The sequence below is a fragment of the Peromyscus californicus genome, unplaced genomic scaffold (assembly GCF_007827085.1).
Source record: "Peromyscus californicus insignis strain IS unplaced genomic scaffold, ASM782708v3 Scaffold_4__1_contigs__length_199733344, whole genome shotgun sequence".
NCBI lineage: Eukaryota > Metazoa > Chordata > Mammalia > Rodentia > Cricetidae > Peromyscus > Peromyscus californicus.
In genome coordinates this window covers 50,209,076-50,235,210 of record NW_026294562.1, presented here as the reverse complement: position 1 = coordinate 50,235,210, position 26,135 = coordinate 50,209,076, and the positions used below count along the sequence as shown (strand labels likewise).

General features: G+C 42.7%; 3 protein-coding genes across 3 annotated transcripts in view; 2 read left to right on the top strand and 1 right to left on the bottom strand.

Moving 5' to 3' along the window:
• The window catches only part of Oosp1 (oocyte secreted protein 1), a 106,335-nt gene extending 84,635 nt beyond the window's left edge, over positions 1-21,700 (bottom strand). Inside the window, exon 1 of the mRNA XM_052760208.1 lies at positions 21,505-21,700. The gene's annotated coding sequence lies outside the window, so the exon portion shown is untranslated. The remainder of the gene's footprint in view (positions 1-21,504) is intronic.
• Positions 633-14,451, top strand: LOC128123932 (cobalamin binding intrinsic factor-like). The gene is made up of 9 exons (XM_052760207.1): positions 633-948; positions 1,625-1,801; positions 2,860-2,973; positions 3,401-3,541; positions 4,991-5,172; positions 8,196-8,373; positions 9,599-9,800; positions 11,394-11,512; positions 14,333-14,451. Exons 1-9 carry the CDS (start codon positions 876-878, stop codon positions 14,392-14,394), a joined length of 1,248 nt encoding a protein of 415 aa, XP_052616167.1. The 5' UTR covers positions 633-875; the 3' UTR covers positions 14,395-14,451.
• On the top strand, positions 21,258-25,927 carry Mrpl16 (mitochondrial ribosomal protein L16). Its single transcript, XM_052760206.1, has 4 exons — positions 21,258-21,429; positions 21,707-21,775; positions 23,754-23,902; positions 25,275-25,927. Exons 1-4 carry the CDS (start codon positions 21,375-21,377, stop codon positions 25,758-25,760), a joined length of 759 nt encoding a protein of 252 aa, XP_052616166.1. The 5' UTR covers positions 21,258-21,374; the 3' UTR covers positions 25,761-25,927.
• Positions 25,928-26,135: the final 208 nt, after the last annotated feature.

Below are 26,135 nucleotides of genomic sequence, written 5' to 3'. Positions count from 1 at the left end.
AAATAATTTAATATCTCTAGTATATATAGTGTTAAATTATGCAGCTTTGTATATTTCCATGCAGACACCATATAAAACAGGTCACTCAACAATAGTTTCTGCATTGTAAAGTCTAGGAAATGTTCTCATATAGGCATGCTTGTTTTCTTCATTGAGCATAAACAGCAGATGGATCAAAGCAAAATATCAATCAACTGAAGTTTACATCATCCAACAGCAAAATAGGAAAAGCCCTGATAAAATGTCATCTCAAGGCAATGGCTCAGGAGTTTTAGACAGATGTTCCCCTTGATCCGGTAGGTGGAAGAGCAGCCCAACAACTGTTTCTATTGTAGATGTCATTATAACTAGAGACAAACAAAAGCCCCATCTCCTTGAAATAGTTTTCCTCTCAGCTGTTATGAAGGGCACAATGCCTTTACCCTTGGTCCCTTTTGCTGTTCACTTTGGTGCTTGTTACAGAGCCAGAGACCATCCTGACTCAGGGTAGGGATTGTAGAGGACTGTTGAAACCAAAGCGGTTGTGCCTCAACCACTGACTCAGAAATTTGTCAAGAGATACTCATTATTTTTGCTGCATTACCCAACCCTTGGGATCTTACATCATTTTGTTGCTTAGAAGTCACCTTTACATAACATGGAGGGCCTATATGGTAAGTAAACTGAGATGGGTAAATGGGAATGAGATACATCAAGGTAGGAGGAGTCAGCATTGGAATAATCACCATACTCACATCATACTCAAGCAAAGTGGCTGGGTCTGGAGCAGACTGTTCTACAAAAATAAGTGAAACAAGAGAAGGTAGAGGCACACCTCATTAGCAAATACTGGTGTTCGTGGAAAGGGAGACGTGGACAGCACAAGACAGCGTGGCATGGCTTGGATTACCTTCTACCTTCTAAATGTTCTCTGGGCTGTGGCAGGAACCAGCACCCAAAACTCTTGCTGTGAGTATGGTGATTATTCCAATGGCAAAGAAGCAGTCTCCCTCCAGAGAGGCAGAGATCTCAGGCACAGTTCTACTGTTGAGAGAGGGGTGGAACAGCAATCACTATAGGAGTTCTGAAGAGGTAGGCATAAGTCAAGGATGGAGACATAGTCATCTTTCATGACTTCACAGAATAATTCTTGGAGAGTCAAGTCCATACACTTTTTATGGAGAGAGCATGAATTATGATTGCAGAAATGCTGGCTGCTGTAACAAGATAGATACTTAGTGGTAACTAAGACTACATGGGAGGCATGAATATCTGATAAGCAGATTATGCCTCAAATCATCAATATTTTTCATGAAAGAGTAGAGGGAACTAAATGCCAAAGAAAACAGTGACTAATAGGATAGTTAGAAATCATGTTAAATACTTCTGAGATGTACTGCTCAAAGTTAGCACATGAAAAAAATCACTTTAAAGATAGAGACTGTTGGAGAAGATGTAAGGACTAATGAGCCTCTAAAGAAAAATGCTGATATTTTCTGCATTTCTCTTCTGTCTCCTCAAATCTCTCAAGCCTTCTGCTAAAAGGCCTAGAAGACACAGGAAGGACACTTCTGGGAAAGGGATGAGGGATGGGGGCAATGAGGGATGAGTGGTGGGGTGTTGCAAGTGGCTTTCCTTTTCTCAGCTGTCCCCGCAGAACAGCAGCCCTGGGTCAATGGCCTACAAGTGCTCATGGAGAAGTCGGTGACAAAGTCAGACTTCACAAATCCCAGCATCCTGATTGCCATGAACCTGGCCGGTGCCTACAATCTGGAGGCCCAGAAGCTCCTGACTGACAGGCTCATGGCCACTGACAGTGCAGGTTAGACACTGGAGCCCCTCCCCGAAGCCTGAATCACACATACAGGCCACCCCGGACCCCAGGTCTCTGTCATCGCCCACCCCAATTCACTCACCTTTCCCTACACAGCAGAAGAACATCTGTAGCTAAACATATGTGACATCGGAAGAGTCAGGGAAGGGGGGAGGGATGCACAGGGAGCTCCAGACTCAGGGAAGAAAGCAGGCACTTCTGCTTCCAAATTTGCTGCTTATGAACAGTCACTGGATACCACTTACTCACCTTGCTCTCTAAGGACACAAACAATAACAATAGTGGCAGTAACAACAAAGTCTAGGGTCAATTCACTTCATATGAATTGCCTTGAGCTTCAAGATGCATGACAAGTTTACTTTCTGCATTTAAGTCTCCACTGACTTTCACGGGTTTTCTCCTTTCTTTTCTAAACAGACAGCATGGATTCTTTTCTTAGCATATATTAAACATAAGAAATAATTAGTTTCATTGTACAGTCATTGATTCACACAGACAACACTACATTCAATGTTTCTTCAAATACTTATTTCCACATTTCTTTCTTTAGAAAAAAAGAGATTTTAAAATGATATGAGTGCACTACTGAAAAATCCAAATCCTAGATTTGAGGCTCTGGATATAAGGCTGGTAGATGCTGTGTATGACATACACCTGTAAGCCCAGCACTCAGCAAGAGTGAGTTCAGGGCCAGCCAGGGATACAGAGTGTCTCAAACATTAAAGGGAGGTAGTAAGCAGCCACTTAGAGATGGGTTAGTCAGGGGGCTCCATGGGTAAAGGTGGTTGTTACATAGGCTTCCCCATCTGAGCTTGATCCCCAGAATCAATATAACATTAGAAGGAATAACTGCCTTCACAAAGATGTCTTTTGACCTCCACATCTGTGTTGTGGCTTGCACACACACACACGCACACACACAGTAATAACAATAACAATAAATACGAAGTTTACATTTTAAAAAACAAGTACAACACTCAGTCTAGCCCTTGGTAACACTTTGCCCTGTACTGCCTGCCATCATAATTCTGTTCTCTTTTCCATAGACCTGACAAGCGGGCAGCTCGCTCTCACCACTATGGCGCTCACCTCCTCATGCCGAGACCCTGGAAATAAAGTATCCATTCTGCAAAAGAAAATGGAGAACTGGGTACCTCCAAGTAAGACCTCATGGGGAGGGAGGGAAGAGTGGGGTGCCACATCCTACTGACAATTTTTAACCTGGAAAGGAAAATTATGGAAGTGAGAAGAGCAAAAATCAGAAAGAGACACAAGGCCACCTCTGCTCTGACAATGCCACCAGTGAGACACTCAGTTCTCAGCCAAAATGAGCTAGAGAAGCCAACTCCCCAGGCATGGACTGGGCAGCCACCATCCTCCCAGGGTCAGCAACATCCCTCTTGTCTTCAGATGCCAGATGACATTCTAATTCTGAGAAACACTGATGTCATCCTTTGCCAATACTGTCTCTTTTTGTGGTGACAGGTTTTCTAGTGATTTCTATTTAAAAGCTCCAGCCTATGCTACTCAAAACGTCTCCAGTGTGGTGAGTGTTAATCTAAGGATGGTTCTCTATTGTCTTCTGAGGCCCCGGTGCTGAAGCCTCAGCCTTCTATGGGCCCAGTCTGGCGATCCTCGCACTGTGCCAGAAGAACTCAGAGGCAACCTTACCCATCGCAGTGCGCTTTGCTAAGACCCTGATGAGGGAGTCTTCTCCCTTCAATGTGGGTAAGTTGATGCCATCAGACACTGACCGAGGTGAGAGTATCAGAGTCACAGTAGATGAGAGGTAGTGGTGGAGGGGGAAGCAAAGGAGAAAAACCTTCCATGGAGGTAGAGCTGGGAGCCATGCAGGTGGGGGTGGATGAAAAACATTGAACAAATGTTTGTTGGACTTGTGAGTTAAGGACAGACCTCCACTGGGACAATAAACATGTCACACAAGTTACAAGTAATTTTCAAATAAAATGGAGATAGATGTCTTACATCACCCCTACCCTGCACTCCTTAATGTATACTAATTCTCCCATATTCTGTATATTTCAAGATGTTTCTCATTTTTCCATCCAAATGTCCTTTCTACAAACAGCTATTTTCTGAAGCCAACACAAGGACCTTCTTCTCCCTTTGTGTTACCCACATTGGGCTGCTTATGAATGGAATCCTTTTCTACTGTGATGCTATTTCCTTCTTAAACTTTCTGTGTGTAATGATCTTTCCTCTGTTGGGGCCCCTGGCATGGACTCCCTGTCATGACCCTCTGCCTCTCTCTAAGCAATATCATCTCAGGCTTTCACTCACTTCCACAGGCCTCAACAGTAAGTTTTTTCTTTTTACTATCAAGACAAGCAGGCAGATACAGTCTAGGGCCCTTCCCAGGGATCAAGAATAGGCTGGTATCCCTCTCCATCTGGAACCTCACACATGGTTGGGACATCTCTGGCAGTTCAGTAAGTGAGGTGGACCTCTTTGTCTTCAGATGTCCATAACACTGTCATTATTAATGGAGCTATGAGACTTTCAAATGAGGCGACAAGGGCAGTGAGATACAGTTGCCATCTGGATGGCATTTTACTTGTTCTGGTCTTGTCAGAACTTGCTCATTTGGCCCACACATGTTTACCACATGCAAATAATGAAAAGTCTCTCTGTGCTGGGTGCTATGGTGAATGTAAAGTTCCCACTGCCCAAGCATTCACAGAACCCAGGACCACACACATGACACAGAATGCTGACAGAGTAAAACAGTCATAGACCACAAATGCTGAAGAGACTCAGGCTGCTGTGCTGGGAAGACCAAGATGCCTTCACTGAGGTGTGACAGCTGGGCCTTCCAGAATGCTGACATCTCAAAAGATCAACCTTGACATGAGAGAAATGGGATTGAACACACTGCCATTTACACTATTTAAAGTTTCAAAGTCTGCAGCTGTCCAGTGGTATATATTTATTTTAGAGCCTGGCCCTGCTGCTTCCTGGCTGTTTGGCCTTGGGCAGTTCCTTTACTGCTCTGAACTCCCACTTCCTCGTCTCTTAAATGAAGATACTCATAGGTTCTGTTCCACCAGTGATCCCAAGAACTAAAAGAGGTCCTGTCACTAGATCACAATAAGCCCCTGATGAACATTGGCTGTGGTGGTGATTGTGGTGAGGGTCTGCCTCCCCTCTGCCTTCCAGACACAGGAGCAGTAGCAACCTTGGCCCTGACCTGCATGTACAACAGGATTCCTGTAGGTTCTCAGGAAAATTACAGAGACCTGTTTGGTGAGGCACTGAAGGTTCTTGTGGATAATATCAGCTTGAGGATCAAAGCTGATGGCATCATCGGAAACATCTACAGCACCGGCCTTGCCATGCAGGTAAACCTATCCTATATGCTCCTAATCTGGGCCAGAATAACAACCCTGAACTCTAGCACCAAGGGACTTTGTGTCTACTAACATACCTGGGAAAGTCCAACTAATGTAATTTGGGGTCCATTCCTGAACTACTTTGTCTCAGTTTCTCCACTAGCAAAATGCAGATATATGCTAGCTCATAGATAAAATGTAAAGACAAACTTAAAAGAATTCATTCTCCTTTCTTGGAAAAAAATGAAACAAATAAATCAAGAATTTTGAGAGTTTATTATCAATAATAACCAGTTTACTAGTAACAGTCATACACTATTGAAAGTTTGATGCATACATACTAATATGAAGGCGGATCTTCTGCTTCAAACTTACCAGGAGTTTCTTCTTTCCCTCTTATCTTTAGCCACAAAGAAAATTGGTTTGGCCGGGCGGTGGTGGCGCACGCCTTTAATCCCAGCACTCGGGAGGCAGAGCCAGGCGGATCTCTGTGAGTTCGAGGCCAGCCTGGTCTCCAAAGCGAGTTCCAGGAAAGGCGTAAAGCTACACAGAGAAACCCTGTCTCGAAAAACCAAAAAGAAAAAAAAAAGAAAAAAAAGAAAATTGGTTTGTATTTAAAATGATTAATGTAAGTAATCTAAAGATGACTCGAACACACACACACATACACACACACACACACACACACACATACATACATACATACATATAACCAAGTAAATAGTAGAGCCAAGTCTGAGAATCTGAGTCTGTAGTCCATTCTATGCCTTCCTCACATATCTCCAGGCTTAAATTAGGAAAGATGCTCCTTGACAGCCCCAAATCCATCACCATCTTCCAGCTGCTGTTCACTAGAGCAGGAGTCATCCATGGAGAGCAGATGTATCCATAGAGCAGATTTATCCATAATGGTGGGGAGATATTAACAACCAGAACAAGAAATTTTAGTCACAATTGGTCAAATCCTCTAGCCCATACTGAAATATTAATGGTCTAAATACCTTAGGAAATTAAGAGAAAAAAATGCACCATGAACTCTCAGCCTCAAAAACACCAGGAAAGGGAGAGGGCTGGAATTATGATGTCAGCCTTAACCTTTGTGTAGCTCTTGGTTACTATTAGAAGAAAATGGTCTCCTAGTGAGGGAGAGTGGCGTTGGTTCCCTCCACACACTAAAAATAAGGGAAGAGTCCAAACAGCACACGTAATAGTCAGTGTCAAAAATAAGAATGAAGACAAATCACCAGCCCAAAATACCATATGTGGAAGTGACTAGGAGCAAAGTCAGCATTTATTGTCATGGTCACTGGAATTTTGTCACGAAACAAAACATTTTTCCCACAGCTGACCCATACAAAAGCATCCCCAGAACTCATGTCTAGAAATTCCTGTGGAAAGCAGGCAGCCTGAAAGAATGAGGTTAAGACTGGGTTTGGCAGGCCGGGTCACGTGCTTAACCCTGTCTAACGAGTTTGATTGCTTTAGTGCCAGATGCAGAACTGTTTACTTTGCTGATTTGGCTTAGAACTTCTATTTGGGATTTCATCACTTTCTAGGTACACTCTGGTAGATTATATCTGAGAATAAAAGCTTTTCCTATCAAAGGGTAAGACCTCATCCACATCCAGATACCACTTACCATGTAGATTTCTTGTCACTTAAGAAACATAACTCCTCCCTACCTGCCTGCTGAGGACTAACTACCTGGTGCCTCTTAGACCAAACTGCCTTCTAAAGTGGCCTCAACGGGAGTTATGGTCTTCATTTGCCAAAGTTAATGGTGTGACCATACCTGTCACAAATGTCCAGGTACCACAACTGCTCTCCCTAGCTGAAACAACTATCTTTGACTCCCCTCCACCTTCTCCCATTTTCTCTTCCAGCTTCATGCAAATGTGTCATTAGCCAACAAAGCTCACTACCATACTTGGTGGCTCTAGTTAGCGTAACTGTAAAGGAAGGGAGGATGCAATGAGTTTCCACATCATGCCTTGCAAAATGCTTTTCCACACTTGCACACTGGACTCTCAAATGATACCCCCTCCAAAGACAAGCAGGATTTATACTTTCTAATTTGCCCCAAAGAAAGAAAACTAGACAAGCATAAGTGCATCACTTGGTATAGTAATCCAAATTCATTTTTCAACTTCCAAAATCTCGATTTTAAAAATACCAACTTAATATTTCACATTCCTGGCTGTGTCCAAGGCTAAATGAAGTGGTTTCAAGAAAAACCATAATAAAAAGATCAAATGATGACATCAAGGACCACTTTTAGTTGTCTGCCATCCTTGGTTTCATTCATTCTCTCCTGTTGTGTGGAATTTAAGATGGTCAATGACAGCTTGGTGCTTACTCATAAAGTCCCAACTGAAATATAGAAGCAAAAGAAATGTTTTTCTCTTTCAGTATTAGTGCACAGGGAAGGGCTGATTGGTTGGTGTAGGAATCTACCAGTCACTGTTCCCATGGACTCCAGTGCAAAGCTGAAAAAGATTCCATCCCAAGGCCAGGGTTGTGGAAACTGACTGACAGTCCTGATGTAGACATGGGCTTTGGGAGAAGTCCACCAAAAGGTGTGCTTGACAACACAAATCAAAAACAGTCTACTGCATGTGCCAGTCCAGCTGCCCTAGACTACAGCTCCTTCTGTGGTTTGCTTTGTTACTCTTTCTCCATATTTTAAAACTATTCACATATACAGCAGTCTTGGCTGTATTTCCTGACTCCAGTCATTGACTAAATAATTGTTCAGTGGCTATTTTTTAAAATCATTTGTCAGTGTTTGTTTCTTTAATTGTTTTATTTTATCTTATGTGAATGGAGTGTTTTGCCTACCTGTATGTCTATGCATCATATACATGCCTAATACCTGAGGAGGCCATAAGAGGGCAAGGCCTGCTTCAGTTTGGGTTCTGGAAGATCATAATGATTAGCAATAAAGTTCATCCCTCCTGAGAGCCAACTTCCTGCCATACCTAATCTTTCCTTTCTTTCCCTCTCCTTGCCCATGCCTGCCCCCTCTCTCCTAGGCTCTGTCTGTGACACCTGAGCAACCTATCAAGAAATGGGACTGCCAGAAGACTATGAATGTGATACTCAATAAGATTAAGCAGGGGAAATTTGAAAACCCCATGTCCATTGCTCAAATTCTCCCTTCCTTGAAAGGCAAGACTTACCTAGATGTGCCCCAAGTAAATTGTGGTCCTGGTAAGAACTTTTCAATGTCTTCCCCTTTTATGTCATAAAGTTGCTACTTAAAGTGCAATGGCATGTGGCTTGATGTTGAGTGGAATATTAGATTGTTTTGTCAATTCATCCCAGATAGGTAAAGTTATGATCTCCAATCCCCAAGCATGTGTACTAGCCCATAGCCAAAGGGCCTAGCTTAAGAATTCAGCTCCTTATACTGAACACCTACTTTAAGGAGATACACGGCCCGTAGTCAACACAGGGAGCTTCATTCATTTGACAAATGTACTGCCAAACATCACACATGTCTCATCTGCTCTTTACAAAGTCAGAAGACAGACATGCAGATGAAACTCCAGACTTTACAGTAATGAAATCAGTGTTAAATAGGAATCAATATCATCTACATTGCAAAGGCAAAAAGAAGAGGAGAAGGAAGAAGGAGAGGAGGAGATGAATAACCAATTGGTGATTTTATTTGAAGGGCTGAAAAGGCACAAATGAAATTCACACAAGCCTTAAGGATCTAATAATGACAGCCTGACACTCACAGAACACCAACAGGATGAGATAGAAGCATAACATGTTACTTTGTAGCATTTTTGTATCCAATCAAACACAATACTGAAATATTGCCGGGCAGTGGTGGCATATGCCTTAATCCCAGCACTCCGGAGGCAGAGGCAGGCGGATCTCTGAGTTTGAGGCCAGCCTGGGCTACAGAGTAAGTTTCAGGAAAGGTGCAAAGTTACACAGAGAAACCCTGTCTCGAAAAATCAAAAAGAAAAAAAAACTGAAATATTTAAAATTCAGATTGCCCATAAAGAGCCTTCCTAAAACTTTTGTCACTCCAGAAAATGTCTGAAATCAACTCCTTCAATTCTTTTTTTTTCTTATTAAAAACTTCTGCTTGCATCCACTCAATTCATATGACAGGAGGAAACTATAAGCTCCTCATAGACTTCAGTGCCGAATCTACAGGAGCCAAACTCAAGCAAACCCACTGCCATCATGTGAAACACCTTAGCCTGAATCCCTATGCTGCTGCCCAGTGACAGCACAAGTCTAACATGGAGTCCTTGCCAGGATTCTGGAATGGTTGTCCAAGTATCTGTGTAAATAACCTAAAGGTTACTATTTTCTTGAAATCTTTTCTGGGATAAGTTCCTGATAACAATGACTTTTGCATCCATCACTCAAACACCAAAATCTTTAATAATCTTTGCCTTTTTGTTCCTCACAGATCATGAGGTGCCACCAACTCCAGCTGACTATCCTACCCCCGTCCCCACCTCACCATCTAATATTACCGTCATATACACCATAAACAACCAGCTGAAGGGGGTTGATCAGCTCTTCAGTGAGACTATCGAGGTTAGTGTGAGGAATGGATCTGTGCTACTTGCTGTCCTAGAAGAAGCGCAGCGCAAAAACTCCATGTTCAAGTGAGTGGGGCAAATGATGTCGCCATCCCCCCAAGCCATACTCCAACTCCCCCATATTCTCCCTTTCTCTCTCTCTCTCTCCCTCTCTACCTCCCTCTTTCCCTGTCTTCATCTCTCCCTCTCTCTATCCTTCCCTCCCCCTATCTCAATAAAATCACATAACATGTAACTAATAGATTTCAGAGGTAAGTATGTATTTGATAGTCTTTGAAATTCGTGTTTCTACCCACTATCCAGTTAGGAAAGAGTAGAATATGGAAATGGATCAGAGGGGAGAATTAAATGTTGGGAAATGTCAACCATTTGCAAAAAGAGGAAGCAATAGAGGAAGATAGGAAGGTCACAATTTAGTATCAAGGGACCATGCTAATTCATGTAAAACAAAAAAGGACACTTGATGCCCAAACTCTCTGGATATGCTCTATAAGTTTAGCATTTAATATTGCCTCGTTTTTCTTCTGTCTGTAAATATAAAAATGGCACATGATACATAATAGAAACTTAAAGAGAGAAAAACACAAAGAATAAATTGCCTCCACAATCACAAAATAATCAGTTATTTAATAATCTGATAGAAGAATCCATCCCTGGTGCATGAGCAGGCTTTTTGGAGCCCACTACCTTTGATGGGACACCTCGTGAAGCCTTGAGGCAGGGGAAGGGCTTGGACTTGCCTCTAGTGGATGTGCCTCCCCATGAGAGGCCTTGCCTTCTTGTGGGGGGAGTGGGGAGTGGGTTGGGAGGGGAATGCTGGGGGGATGGGAGGAGGGAAGAGGGAGATCTTTGATTGGTGTGTAAAATGAATGAACAAATTTTAATTAAAAAAGGAAGAAAGAAAATAATCTGATAGATTTTTCTATGCATAGTACAAACAGTTGTGATTCTTCATATTCATGGGCTAGCATACATTTCTCTAAAATTTGAGTCCTTTTTTTTTTTAAATGTATTTTATGTTTAATTATGTAAGGAATGCATATGTACATGTGAGTGAAGGTACCTACGGAGGCCAAAGGCACCAGATGCCATGCTTCTTTGAAGACAGTACTCTGAGAATTTGGACATCGCTAAAGTTGATCAATAATAGAACACATCCCCAAACAATCCTCATGCACAGTATCCTCTATGATGGCTACTGCTTTAATTGCCATGTAATATTCTATAGGGGAGAACCTTGGGCACTAACTGAGCCATGGAGATGTATAGAGAGTAGAAATGTTTTATTGTATATACATGAAGGGACTCATTAGTCTGGAGTCCTCACCATACCAAACAGAAATTAACCCATGGAATCTGGCAAACGCATACTATGCAAACTAAATTGTTTGTTCTAAATAAACATATCCATAAAACATGAATATCTAAATATGGCAATACCTATCAACCTACTGAAGTGAAAATATAAAGAAAGACCCCTTTATCTATTAATTGAAATTCCATTTTAAGTGGCATGATTATATACTCATTACTCATTTGCATTTCTCTTTTGAACATTATTTGCATCTGTTCTTTAAAGCATTTGAACATCTGTCCTCTATCTTGCCTCCTGTTGCCTGACTTCAACTGAGGTGGTAACTATTTACATTTTATTCTTAGATTTGAAACCAGAATGACATCTTGGGGCCATTTTGTTACTTCTATCAACAATATTGCTGGAAATGTTAATCACAAGACATACTGGCAGTTCCTTAGTGGCAAAACACCTTTGGATGAAGGTAAGGAAAGAAAAGGAATATGTTTCTCTTCCACTTGGAAGACTACATTTACAAATTCTTTAATTAATGTACTTGATAAATGTGATGCTGTACGTGTTTATGATAAGGATAAACATAGGAACTGAGTGTCATATGTAGTCATTACATAAATACTCTACAATTATTAGTGACTCTTTTTACAGGAAGGTAACTAAATCCATGAGATGTGATATGAGTTATATACATTGGTGATGAACTCCAAGTAACCAATAATGCATCAGCATAGCATTAAGTAAAGAAATAAAAGCACATCCCCCTTGGGGCCACTTAGCCAAGAGCAAGTCCAGATTTGAATTCTCTACTTCATTACACCTGTGTCTTCCATCCTCTGTCTTTCTGTTGCATGACTCTGAATCTGTGCTTGCCTGAAGAAGACTGTCTTGTCAGTCTGCCTGGCCTGTGTGTGCTGTGTGCATCTGTCATGATGTGTCTCTGTCTGTGTGTTTCTGTGTGTGTCCCTCACAAAGGGCTTTGATCTGTGTTTATTGAACAACACAGAGAGCATTGCATGGGGAAGGAATGGGATACTTTACAGAAATCTTTAACAGTACTACAAACATCAGTGTTTATAAACCAATTTCCATAAATGGATGTTTTCAAACTTTATGGTAGATTTTAGGAAGTTGCTTTCAACTTCTGTACTTGCTGCTTTCAGCAAATGATACACATGCATTGTTCTGGGTAAGAGGCATGGAAGAGTACATAACTTAAGAACTTAATATTACAGCTATTCGTTATCTTAGGTTGTGAAAGCTGATTATATGGGAAATTCAAGGCAAGTATGTTGATTCCTATACTGTTCTCAGAAATGGAGGTTAAGCAAAGAGGCTGAGTACTCAGTAAGGTAACAGTCTTAAATATTAAGTGACCTCAAGTTATATTATTAACCTTACCAGTGAGGTCCAGCAAAAATTCCAGTCTCTTAGAATGCAAGAGATTTTCATAATATCACATCACCATGAGATGTCAAAGTGACCTGTATGAAACATGAGCCTAGAATTTAACAGAACAGACAACCAAGTCCAGGTTCCCAAACTCTAGGACAAGTGAGCTTTCTAACATAGCTTCATCAAAAATTCAGCCCTCACCATCTGTTTAGTCTCTCAAAGAAGGAATGTTGTGATGGCATTTATGTGGTAAATATAGCTAGAGTGAAACTCAGATTCCAGCAAAATCTTAATTTTTCTGAAAGTTTTGCATAAATGCTGAAACATCTTCCCACTTAAAGAGAGCACTGAGACATGCTTTTGTCTAAGGATCATGTTGACCTGACATTGATTGTTACCATGAAGAGGACTGTAAATCCAAACAGAGTCACAGGAGGCCAGTGCTGTATCCTGAAGGCTCCATCCTCCAGTTTCACCATGGGAGAGATGTTTTGCTTGTCATCTACCATAGAGTTAGGAAAAACTGGCCAGTCAAAATTCATGAGCTGCAGCAACAGGCTTTGTAGAAAGTTCTTCTCATAGTCATAATCTACATTAGACAAATAAGGAATCAGTCTCTATAGCTATAAAATGGAAATACCACTCCTTGGGTTGTTGTAAGGATTAGAAAAATTGATTACAAATATTAACTACAATATCTTTTGCAGATTATGGGTTCAAAACACTGTTATTATTGTCATTTCTCCCACCACCTTGATCTCAAGAAATCATTCTGAAATTTTAAAGGGATTATTCCCCTTGTCTGCCAATTACTTCCCTTCTCTGGGAGCAAGGACAGTAAAAGTAAAGATAGCAGATTCAAAAACATTTGGGCATGAAACTATCATATTTCCTGCTGCCTGAACACCTAAAAGATAAAAGCTATCAATATCATCTATCATTATTGTCCTGAAAGATTCTCAGCCTACTGCCCCTCCTATTTCTTACAAAACCTTCCAAAAATAAGTGAGATTCTCCCTTGAATACTTTAATTTGAGCTGTTTATTGTATGATTCCTATGTGCCAGATACATCTTCTAATATTAAAGATAACAGCATTTCAGAGAAAATATTTAACAAAATTTTCTACATGAGAGAAAAGAGACTGGCACATCTTACGGGGTTACTCCCAAAGACAAGATCCATAAAATGGCAACCTAAATGCTAAAAAAGAGAAATATATAGATATTTGCCATGCAAGATAAAAAAGCAAACACAAGAGGAAAGTAAAGTATCTTTACCAAAAAGAAGAGGAGGAGGAGGGAGAGGGAGGGAGGGAGAGAAAAAGGGAGGGAGGGAGAGAGAGACGGGGAGCCACCCACCCGTCCTAGGAACTAGAGAGATGGCGTCACAGTTAAAAGCACCTACTGCTCTTGCAGAGGACCCAGCACCCACATCAAATGACTCACAAAAGCCTGTAATCACAGTTCCTCTTCTGGCTTCCACCAGCACCTTCACACATGTGGTACACACACACACACACACACACACACACACACACACACACACACATACAACTAATAAATCTTTTTAAAAGAAAGAAAGAAATCCCTAAACAGGGCTAGCAAGAGCTGGCCAAGACATTTGACACCAGACTTGGTGATCTGAGTTTGATTCCTGGGACCCACATGATGGAAAGAGAGAATCAACTCTGACCTTCACATGCATGCACCTACACACATACGCACAAATAAGTAGCAATAATAAAAGTATTTTTAAAGAAATCCTTAAACATCCCAAATTCATATTTCTGCCCACTTCTCCCCATGGCGATCTAAGAAGCTTAACGGGCTGATGTTTTGGAATGGGAAGTTTACATGCACCATGGACATTTGTTATCCTTTGCCTCTTTCCAGGGGTCGATTATTATGTTCCCTCCAACTATGAGCACATCACAGCCAACTTCACCCGATACTGAGGAGGATCTTCTGCTGAATGTGACCAAAGGATGAGTTTTTTTTTTTCATTTCATTACAAATCTGTACCAAGAAAAGTGGATTTTAACAATGTTACTCCGTTCCTGATTTAAAAAACAAACAAAAAAAAAGAGCCAATGTGTGGTTCTTTCTCTCCATTGTGACTTATGAAATAAAATTTCTGGCTTCTCAAAACAGACTGTCAGGTGTCATTTACTCCTATGACAAGGGAGAAGTAAAGCCCCAGTCATTTGGGAAGATCGATGCAATCTTCTGGATTAAACAATCTCTATCTCTGGCTATCAGATATTTTCTTATCCCTCTCTCCTCCTCCTAAGAACGATAGAAAAGGTGGGAAAGGTAGGAACTGGACTCCCACAGTCTCCCACAGATCGTGCCAGAATGTGAGGCTTAGGTACAAAAGGATATGAGAGTGGGCACCACGGGAGCAGGGGGAGGGAAGCGATGCCTAGTAATGAATTAAGTTGAGGCGGTGGTATTGTATTCTTCAGGAGTAAAATTTTAAATATAAAGCAGAGTAGTTCAAGTTAAGATGCAACAAGTAGTTAAAGTTAGGCTGCAACAAGTATCTCTCTGTGTCTCTCTTTCTCTATGTCTGTTTCTTTCTCTCTCAATCTCTACTAAATTAGGTCTAAAAATGGTAGCAAAAATAAGTCATAGAAGTTTTGTGAAGTTTAGTTCGAGAAATGTAGGCTTGGGTATATTAGGGTAGAACAGGCTTTAAGTACAGGGATACGGTGAAACTCAGAGTAGTTTTCCCCCAGAGTACAGACGGGACCCGGGACGCAGAGAGAGCAGGATCCAGGACTGAGCAGATGCTGCGAACCTGGCAGTCCAAGAATGAAACGCCGCTTCAGAGATTGCCAGCTTCAGAAAGCAGCAGCGTAAGCGGGTACCTAGTATCAGCAGCTGAGACCCTCGAGGCATCATCGCAGATGATGCCCAAGAGACAGCTCAAGCAGCAAGGGTCTGTGAGTTTCCTGCTGTGAAAAAGCCACAGTGAGGAGAGCAGGTCAGTTAGGGGGCTTGTGAAAGCTTGACTGGCATAGCTTGAGGCTACACTCAGCCTTGACAAGCCCAGCAGAGACTCTGCCTGAGAGGCCAATGGCAGGCAGCGGCTGCAGCTTGGAGAGTGTAGCAGAGACTTTGGACCCCAGCGACTGGAGCAGAGCTGCACGGGCAGCTGGTGAGTGAGAGCACAGGGTGCTGTGGCAGCTGTGTGAGAGACAAAGCCTCCAGAGAAAGATATCCTCGGGGCGCACGCCAGAAGGGCCAGAGAACAGGTGCTTTTGAGTCTGCAGGTGTGCGTTTGGGGATACCAAGGTAGGCCTGACTACTGCGAGCAGTGGGACAGTGGTGAGCCTGCAGGGGAAGCCCTGCAAAGACCAGGCAGCACCCCCAAGAGCACCACTGCAGAGGCGGCGTGGGACCCAAGGGAAGCTGCTGGCTGATAGGACACCCGGGGCGGGATTTATGGTGTGCTTTGATCTTGCAAGGGAGAGGTCTTTTGCCTCTCCCCTTGGCATATTATAAAAAGCCTTTTGAATAAACTTTCAAGGTCGTTGGGTATTGATCCAGGCCCTCCTGAAGCTATCCTGTGTTTCTGTATTTCTTCTCTTCAGCTAGGTCTCTCTTTCTAGCTGATATTTTCTTGTCCCTCTCTTCTTCTCCTGAGAACCCTAGAATAGATGGGAAAAGGTAGGAGCTGGACTCCCACAGTCTCCCAATATATATATACAAACACATTTGTGTGAGATGAACAAAATTATTCCATGTGTAATTCCAGAATGGTTTGTAGTTCAGTTAATGATGTCATAATTTATATCTCCAGTATTTTTTTCTGGATAAATTCATGTCTTAAAATGTTTCATGGTTGGGGAAGGGGTGGGAGAGATGGCTTGGCAGTTAAGAGCACTTGGCTGCCCTTCAATTCCCAGCACCCACATGGCAGCTCACAACTCTCTGTAACTCCAGTTCCAGGCAATCTAACACCCTCTTCCAGCCTCCATGGACACTGCATGCACATGGTGCACAGACATACATGCACATACAGACACACAAAACACCCATACACATAAAACAAATTTAAAAACTAAAAATGTTCCTGGGGATCAAGAGGCAGATTCATGGGTAAAGTGGGTGTTGTACAATCATGAAGAACTGAGTCTAGATGCCCAGCACCCACCTAAAATAGTTAGGCATGGAATCATGTGACCATCCTTAACCCCAGCACTGGGGAGGTAGTGATAAGCAAGTGCCTGGAGCATACTTGCCAATGAGTCTAACCAAAACAGCGGGATCCAGTTTCAGTTAGAGACCTTGTCTCACAGACCAAGATGGATCACACACTAGGAACACCTGATGTTGGTCTCTGGCCTCTATGTGTGCACACATGGACAGGCACACCCACACACATGAACACTCACACACACATGCACACCCACATACACCATACATACACAAAAATAAAATAATAGTCTGAAAATACTGTGTGAGAAGAAATCTGGATAGAGAAGCAAAAGACTCTGAGCCACCATTCCGTACATGATTGTAATAAGCACAGTGACTGACCTGGGCAAGTATCCAACTAAAAACACCAGTTTCCTCATTGGTAAAATGAGGAACCTGGCCTGTCCTTAGTTTAGAAAAAGTTGAAGAACTGTCATTTTAGCAGGCATGGTGGTACTGGCCTGTAATCCCTGTACATAGGAGGGTGCAGAATCCAGAATTTAAGCCAGACTGGGATTTACACAGAGAAAGAAAACAAAAGAAAGGAGAGACAAGCTAAAGAGAAACGTACATTGTTAGTAATAAGATACACAGCCAGGCGGCAGTGGCACACACCTTTAATCCCAGCACTCGGGAGGCAGAGCCAGGCAGATCTCTGTGAGTTCGATGCCAGCCTGGTCTACAGAGCAAGACCCAGGACAGGTACCAAAACTACACAGAGAAACCCTGTCTCAAAAAAAAACAAAACAAAAACAAACAAAAAAAAGATACTTACACAACCTGGAATAAAACAAATATCTAAATAGCTGGAATAAAACAAACAAACAAACAAACACACACACACACACACACACACACACACACACACACACACACACACACACACACAGAATGAATTCAAATATAACTGTCACGGCAGGTCACAAACTCGTGCATGCCCTCAGGGTTACATAGCTCAGGGTGCTCAAGAATACACTTGGCTTGGGTGTGACTAGAAAAGCACATTGGTGCCCTCTAATGGCCACAAATGGGAAAGCCTAAACTTTGGAGGCGCAGTCAGCTACATATACTTTTGTAATGTTGCCGAGAAGACATAAAGGATGTTTTCCCTGAGTAAGAAGTGTACACAATTCTATGTGCCTTTGATTAGATGTGTGAGTGACCTGTGCAAAGTACAAGCACATGGTCAAGTACACCACCTTCTTAAGGAACCGGAACCAGATAGATGAAACCTTCTGTCTCTTCCAGAGCAGAGACAGAAACAAGAAGTCTACAGAATGGAGAACACGATTTCAATCTATACAAGTAGGCAGTAGTTAGGAAAACCAACACATAACAAAAAGTTTTGAAGTAACCATATCCTTTTTAAATTAGTATACATAGTATGGGCTGTTCGTATTTCATTTTTGTTGATTCTCTCCCCTGCCTCATGCCTAGCCCCTGCCCCATCACCTGCTGGTGCCCTTCCTTTTCCCTCCTGTCCTCCTTCCGTTTTCATGTCACATGTATTCTGTTCCCTTTTTTCCCTTCTCTTTTCCTGCTCCCCAATTCTCCCTTAAGACTTGCCCCCCTCATTGGTCCCCTTTCTAGTTTTCACACACACACACACACACACACACAAATTAACATCAAGGATCCACCTATGAGAAACAGAATAAGCAGTTTTGAATTGATATGGGAAAAGTGAAATCATGCATTTGAAAAACAAACTACAAACTACATACAAGCAATCACAAACGCTGAAATCAAAAGCATGAAGGAGAGCTTGATATCACTCATCAATGAAGAAATGAGAACTACCCTCTCACCACTATGTGCTTACAATTCACTAAGCTGGGGGATGCCATCAGACATCAGCTTCACCCAGCTTTTCACTAGCTTTATCCAGACAGTGTGGGACTGATATTTTGTTGTTTGTTGCTGCTGTTGCGTTTCCTCTTTATTCTCACACTTAAACCCTGTCTCGAAAAACCAAAAAAAAAAAAAAAAAAATGGCAACTTCTAGTGGTTCAAGAGATGGCTCAACAGTTAAGAGCAATTGCTGCTCTTTCAGAGGAACTTACTTAGTTCTGGTGCCACATCTATGGGCAGCTTACAAGCACCTGGAACTACAGCTCCCTCTTCTGGCCTATGTGGACACCTGCACATGCATGCAAATGTCTTGTAAAATTGTCCCTCCTAGTTACAGAGAACATAATTTCAAAATCTAAATGCTCAATACCACACAATACTACACTGAATTAAATTTAGGGGGGGAAACTGCCTCTCAGCTCAGTACTATTTTAAGTAGAGAGATAACAAAGGAAATAAGACAGGAAGAAGAGGACATCTGTTTCCTTGTTTTAGATTCTTCCCAATCAAGTAAGATTTTTGTTCGCCTCTGATCAGGCACCTCTGCTTACCTTCCAGGAATGGGTGGCACCTGTTGTGGGCTGAATTACGTCTCTTTTTAAAAACGTTGAAGTCCTGACTCCTCTCTCATCCTTCAAACTGTGGCTGTTTGCCAGGGCAAGAGGGGGAATATGGTCTTTACAAAAGTAAACAAGTTAAAATTATGTCCTTAGGGTGGCTTAGCAATGTCCATTAACACTTTGGAAGTAGATGCATTGTATAGGTGTGTAGATTTGTAAGCAATTTTCCCAGTATATGTTACAAGTATTATAGATTGTGTTTACTCTTTGTGAAATTAATTCTTCTTTTTGTTCTTGTTTTTGTTTTTGTTTTTGTTTTCTGGAAACAGGGTTTCTCTGTGTAGCTTTGCGCCTTTCCTGGAACTCACTCTGTAGCCCAGGCTGGCCTCGAACTCACAGAGATCCACCTGCCTCTGCCTCCTGAGTGCTGGGATTAAAGGCATGCACCACCACCGCCCGGCAAAATGTGAAATTAATTCTTAAGGGCACACAGATTTAACATGACTTAAGCACAACAGACATGTCTCATTTCTAATACCATCTGTCTCCTAAAAGCTTGGATACAAATCCTCTTGTTCTAATGATTACAAAGCTCCAGTCTCATAAAAAAAATAATGTGCCCAACATTTTCAAAAAGATGATTATATATTATTTTTTCCCTTCGTTATTAATTTATGGTGTGATCCATTCACTAAGGTCTCTGAAGTCACCGAGATTGTGCTCAAATTTTTCATTGTAATGCTGAGAAAAATCCTTTGCAAAATAGTTACAATGATTTTGAAGCAAACATTACTAAAAAACAAAAAAAAAAAAAACATTAGCTTATCTCTAGGGCTCACGAGGTAAGTAAAAACAGGATGAAATACTGACATCTCTACCTTCACTTTGTGTCTTTATTCTGGCTAAAGACCCAGAGATAAGTCACTGTCTTTAACTTTCCCTTTTGGGTTACCTTTTTATTATTATTTTATTTTGATTGTACCGTGTGTGTGTGTGTGTGTGTGTGTGTGTGTGTGTGTGTGTGTGTGTGTGGTGCACACACACGAGCGCACACTACATGCATGTCTAATTCCCCCAAGGAAGCCAGAAGAGGATGTCTGGATGTCTGATCCCTTGGAACTAGAGTTATAGACTGTTGTGAGCCAGACACACCTGCAGCTCCCTCTCTTGGATTTCTGGAAGAGAAGAACTTGAAGACAGAATGCTGTCCCTCTTCTGAGAAGACAAAGGCTGCATCCTGAAACATAATTGATCTCATAGAAACAGACTGATCCTGTTAAAACCATGCCAGCTTGAGAGGACTACTGTGCCAAACCCGAACTGAGGCAATGATCACCCAGACACCTTGACCAAGGCTACTCAATTATCTATACTTTTTACTCGACCCCCTATCTCATACCCCAATTCGTCCTCTATCTAAACTAAAAGCTATGGGCATGGTGGAACATGGGGAAGTTGGAGCAGGAGATCTCTGTGAGTTTGAGGCCAGTCTAGTCTACATAGTGAGGTCTAGGACAGCCAGGAGTATACAGGAAAGAAAAGAAAGAAGAGAGAGGGGAAGGGAGGGAGGGAAGAAGGAAGGAAGGAAGGAAGGAAGGAAGGAAGGAAGGAAGGAAGGAAGGAAGGAAGGAAGGAAGGAAGGAAGGAAGGAAGGAAGGAAAAGAAACTTAAAGCCCATGTCAGAGCCATGAAGACAGTCTTGGATGGTCACTGGACCCCTTCATCTGTTATTTCAAATGAAGGCAGCTTAAATGAATGTTTTCGCCATTACTTCTCTTTAATTGACATATTGGGACAAGCGATCGAACCTAGCCTGTTGGGACTGTCCAAGCCTGGGCTTTTACCTTGAAAACTCCAGCTACAGCCCTTCTCATGGATTTATCAGGACAAAACTCTGCAAGCGCCCAGTAAATAAGCCAATGACAAATCAATGTCATCTTTCTAACGTCCTCCAGAGAAGGGATATAATGCAGCGAAAGTTAAGGGAACCATTTGCCTATCAAACCTCAGGCTTTCCCAGCTTTCTAAACCAAGGAGAAAAACCTGAGCGGTCACTATGCCGGAAAAACCGGAGACCCTGAGAGAAACACGGAACGCCTGGGCGTGGCTTGGCGTGCCAGACCTTCAACCCGCAGACACCTGCTCCGGAACCAAGTGTAGGGCTCAAGTTTCCTCCGCTTCCGTCAGGACTCTCTAAGGAATGGAGTGTAGCAACGCCACTTCCGGTTCTGGGTGGCTTCCGGCCGACTGGACTCTGGATTTTACAGGGGAATCTGCTGTTGTCGCCGAGAGAATCCTGACCCGGCCGCTCGCGCGTGGCCATGTGGAGGCTGCTGACGCGCGCCCCCGCGCCGCTCCTGCGGGTGCACTTTTCAGGTCAGAAGACCTGTTTGGTCTTTTTAAAAGGCATTCCCCTGTTCTTCCTCCCCACATTCCAAAGTAAATGCTTACTCTGATGAGTCCTGCTCTTTCCTGCCGCCACCTCCGTCCGCTATGAGGATCCCTGGGTCCCAGTCATGTGCGGGAGCCGTGCTCCGAGTCCCTGCTAGCTCCCTCGGGAGCCCATTTAGTGGAACTCGCGCCCCACACTGGTAGTCACCTCCGTCAGAAATGATCCAGAGTGTACCAATAGTAATTTAATTTGTCTTTGTAGATTCTTGGGCAGCTCTTCCCACCACCAGTGCTGGTCTGAAAACCCTCCTCCCAGTGCCAACTTTTGAAGGTGAGCGCCTGTCATTTCCACTTTTTTCTCTGATGAACCCCAGCGGATGGTAAAAGACATCAAAGGTGTTCTTGGTGCTTCTTGTCTTCACTGAGTGATTCTACAAATATAGGTAATGAAGTGCTGACAAGCAGCGTTCTAAGAACTAGTGGCAAAGAACAAAAGAAACCATGAAAGTTCCTCACCTATGCGGAGCAAATACCTGTTTGGTTAGTTCCCCGGGATCCTACCACTGATATGTGGCCCCCATGATCTATTCAGTCAGAGCTAACGGGTCATTAATCAGACTGATCTTCTCCCTAAATGACAGTCCATAATGCAGACACGTAGCAATAGTAACCAGGTCAGCTGCAACCCCGTAAATCTAACTTTACTGTTTAGTGTACTATTTTCTCCAAAATGCAAACAGCCTGGACATCTGAGGGCCTTCTGCACATAATTGCTAAACTACTGTGTCGTCTGGAGCAATGGCTCAGCAGTTAATAGCACGTGTTGCTCTTGCAGAGGACCCAGGTTCAATTCTCAGAATGCACATGATGGTTCACAACCATCTATAATTCCAGTTCCAGGGGATCCAACACCCTCTGCTGCACATCAGAACATACAGGCAAAACGCTCATAAAATTAAGAAATAAAGTACCGTGTGCTCTTGGAAGTGCATACTAACTTGTAGATGAAAGAAAGCATTACCAAGTTTCTCAGTAGTTGCCCCTAGAAGTTGGAGGGGAGGGTGGTTTTTATAACTTGGCATGTCAATTTTATAATTCCACTGATAATATGATGAATCTTTGAGGCTTCTTGGTTTGTTTATTTCTGTCATGGAGCCATGCTTTTTTCATATTCATTTTTTTATGAATCACAATTGTTTTTCCGAAGTTGCCAAATAAAGAGGGTAAAGATGTTAAAATACTGATCAGAGAATTCCTAGGTTGTAAGTTTCTCAAGAAAAATACAGCACAGTTGAAAAACTTAATGTTTTTGTATAATATTTTGTACCCCCATTAGCATTAAGAGGGGCAGTAACTTTTTCTTTTTCCATTTATTTATTTGTTTGTTTTGAGACAAGGTTTGTGTAGCCTTGGCTGTCCTGGAAGTAGCTCTGTAGATCTGCCTGTCTCTGCCTCCCAAGGGCTGGGATTAAAGGCTTGTGCCACCACCACCTGGCCCGACTTTTTTTTTTTTTTTTTTTAAGAACATGCTTCTGTTTTGATGTTTTAACTGAATTAATTGTAAAATGTCTCTATGCCCTAATTCCTCTTTAAAATGGAGATTAGTATACCACCTGCCCAATTATCTGTTTCTTGATCTAGGTGAAAATTATATGTTCTTGTTTTCCATTTCTTTTTATTACTTTTTATTTATTTTGTATGCGCCTATGTGTGTGGGTGCACACATGCCCTGGCACACATGTAGAGGTCAGAAGACAACTGATGGGAGTCGGTGCTCTCCTTCCACCGTGTGGGCCCCAAGGATGCAACTCAGCGAGGCAGGCCTGAAAGCAGGTGCTGTTTACCAGTTGAAACATCTCACAGGCCCCTTGTTTTCAATTTCTAATACTTCACTTTGTAATACCACCCCCTTGTCCACCAGGTGTGGTGATGCACCCACTCAATCCAGGACTTCTTACAGGATTGAGGTTACACAAGGATCACCATCTGACCCCCATGAAGGCTGTCTCAGAATACCAAAGCTGCTTTAAAAGTGAGATGAAGTAATATAGAACAGTCCCTGTTATAGGTGCTGAACATAGAGCAGGGGGTTAGTATGTGAATTTGGTTTAGAAACATTTGCAGAAAGCATTGTTATAGCTGAGAGACCCCAGTCTCACTGGAAACATCCACAGGAGAATAATAAGCTTTGTAATTACTATTCAGTGACCTAAGACTTCCACTTAATTGGTGTGACTCTTCATAGGAAGAAAGTAGATCCTCCGAAAACTGTAGCTTCACTTATTCTTGGTTGTTTTTGTTCCTGCTAGATGTCTCCATCCCTGAAAGGTCCAAGCTTAAATTTGTTGAAAGGGCCCCACTTGTGCCAAAAGTAAGAAGAGAACCGAAAAATCTGAAGGACATACGAGGACCTTCAGCTGAAGCCACTGAATTCACAGAAGGCAATTTTGCGATTTTGGTGAGTGATAAAAGAAATTAACAAAGTTTTCTACTCTTTGATTCTAGTCTCTTCCTTCCACATTATCAGAACTGCCACACCTAGATGCCACAGTCCAATTACTCTTTAAATAGATGGAGGTCGTAGGATTGAAAACACAGTAGTCCTGTACTGGATGCTTGAGAGTGTGGATAGCACTGAATTCTGTGTACAAGCCCTGTGATACTGTTGCAGTGGATCTGATAACCTAGTGGCCACTAAGAAGCCCACAGGCAGGTACCTGTACAACAGGTATATACTGACCAGAAAGATGATTCATATCTGGGTGGAACTGTGTAGAACAAGATGATATTAGATTTTTATTGTTTTCGCCAGGATCTCCACTTAACTATTTCAGATGGGTTGAAACTACAGAGAAGGTGAGGAAGGCTACTGTGAAAGCGGGCAACAAAGGTGCTGCTTCGTTTGCCCAGTTAGAACGAGGTCTTTGTAAGCCTTTGGTAAAAGTGGAATATTCCTGGTTGAGGGTTAAAGCAGCTGCTTCCTTATTTGTTGAGTGGTTTCCATAAAGATTAATGTCAGTAGCCACACAAACGGATGTGCACTAGCATTTCTGCTCCATGAGGCAGCCAAGGTGATATCTGTGAAGTCTTTTTCCCTGGCCTGCATGAGCACGGCTGCATACCTCTCAGAAGCTGCATTCTGCGTTCCTCCTGAACCCTAGCAAACACTGGCTTCTGCTCAAACTCACCAAGCCCTTTGCTGTGCTGGGGCGTTGACGTCAGTGTTTCTCTGTCTGGGACTCTCCTCTTCTCTCTTGACTAGTTCTTAGGACTCTATCCTCAGCTTTACATAAGAACTTACGTATTTATTTTCGTGTGTATCGTTAAAGCCAGTTGTTAGTTATTTAGCGGCGCTCTTACTCTGCAAGGAAATGTCACGAAACACGACAGAATCCACTAACAAGAGTTTTATTAAGATGAAAGGGACAGACGAGCGCTCAGGCCTGTGGAGAGACACGTGTGTGGGAAAGAAGAAGAAGAGGGAGCCGGGAATATGGTGCCGGCTTATAAAGGCTGGGCGGTGCACACGTACACAGGTCAATGTAACTACTCCACGCATGCGCGGATCACATGGTTGCGTTGCATGCTCTTACGCAACCACGCAAAGTCACGGGGTCCTAGTCACGAGAGACGCCTTGACCCAGAAATGGCTATTTTGACCTGGAACTGGCTAGGTGGAAGTGTCTAAGTCCGCAGGGCATGCGCAAACATACCCAACTGTGGGGGCGTATTGTGAACCCATCACCAGTTACTATAAAAGAGGAAGCATAATAGACTCCATAAAAGATTTCTAAATCCCTGTGTGTTCTAATTTTTCTATTCATTTTTAGGCACTGGGAGGTGGTTATCTCCACTGGGGCCATTTTGAAATGATGCGTCTGACAATCAACCGCTCTATGGATGCCAAGAACATGTTTGCCATATGGCGAGTACCAGCCCCTTTCAAGCCCATCACTCGCAAAGGTGTCGGGCAGCGCATGGGGGGAGGTAAGGGTGCCATTGATCACTATGTGACACCTGTGAAGACTGGCTGCCTCATAGTCGAGATGGGCGGACGCTGTGAGTTTAAAGAGGTCCAGGGTTTCCTGAACCTAGTTGCCCACAAGTTGCCCTTTCCAGCAAAGGCTGTGAGCCGTGAGACTCTAGAAAAGATGCGCCAAGATCAGAAAGAAAGAGAGGAGAACAACCAGAATCCCTGGACCTTTGAGCGCATAGCCACTGCCAACATGCTTGGCATGCGGAAGTTCCTGAGCCCATATGACTTGACGCAGAGAGGGCGATTCTGGGGCAAATTCTACCTGCCTAAGCGTGTGTAGTGAAAGCACAGGAAACGTGCACACAAACTCTTGAAACTGTGATCTGCATCTTTATTGTCCTTAGGATCTTCGGTGGTTTTTGGATCATAACTAAGCACATGAGTAAGTGACTTCTGGAAAGCTGTGTTATCTGACTGTTTCTAATTAAAGTTTGAGTGTAACCTCAAGGTACAACTTCTCATTGGTCAGTTTCAATTGCTTAAGAGATTAAGAATGATTTGGCATAGCCAGCTGTGGTGGAGCATGTCATTGATCCCAGCACTCAGGAAGCAAAGGCAGGCAGATCTCAATTGAGTTCAAGCCAGCCATGGCTACAAGCAAGATCCTGTCTGGGGGGCGTGGGGGACAAAAAAAACAAAAAAACCTGGGAGGAAC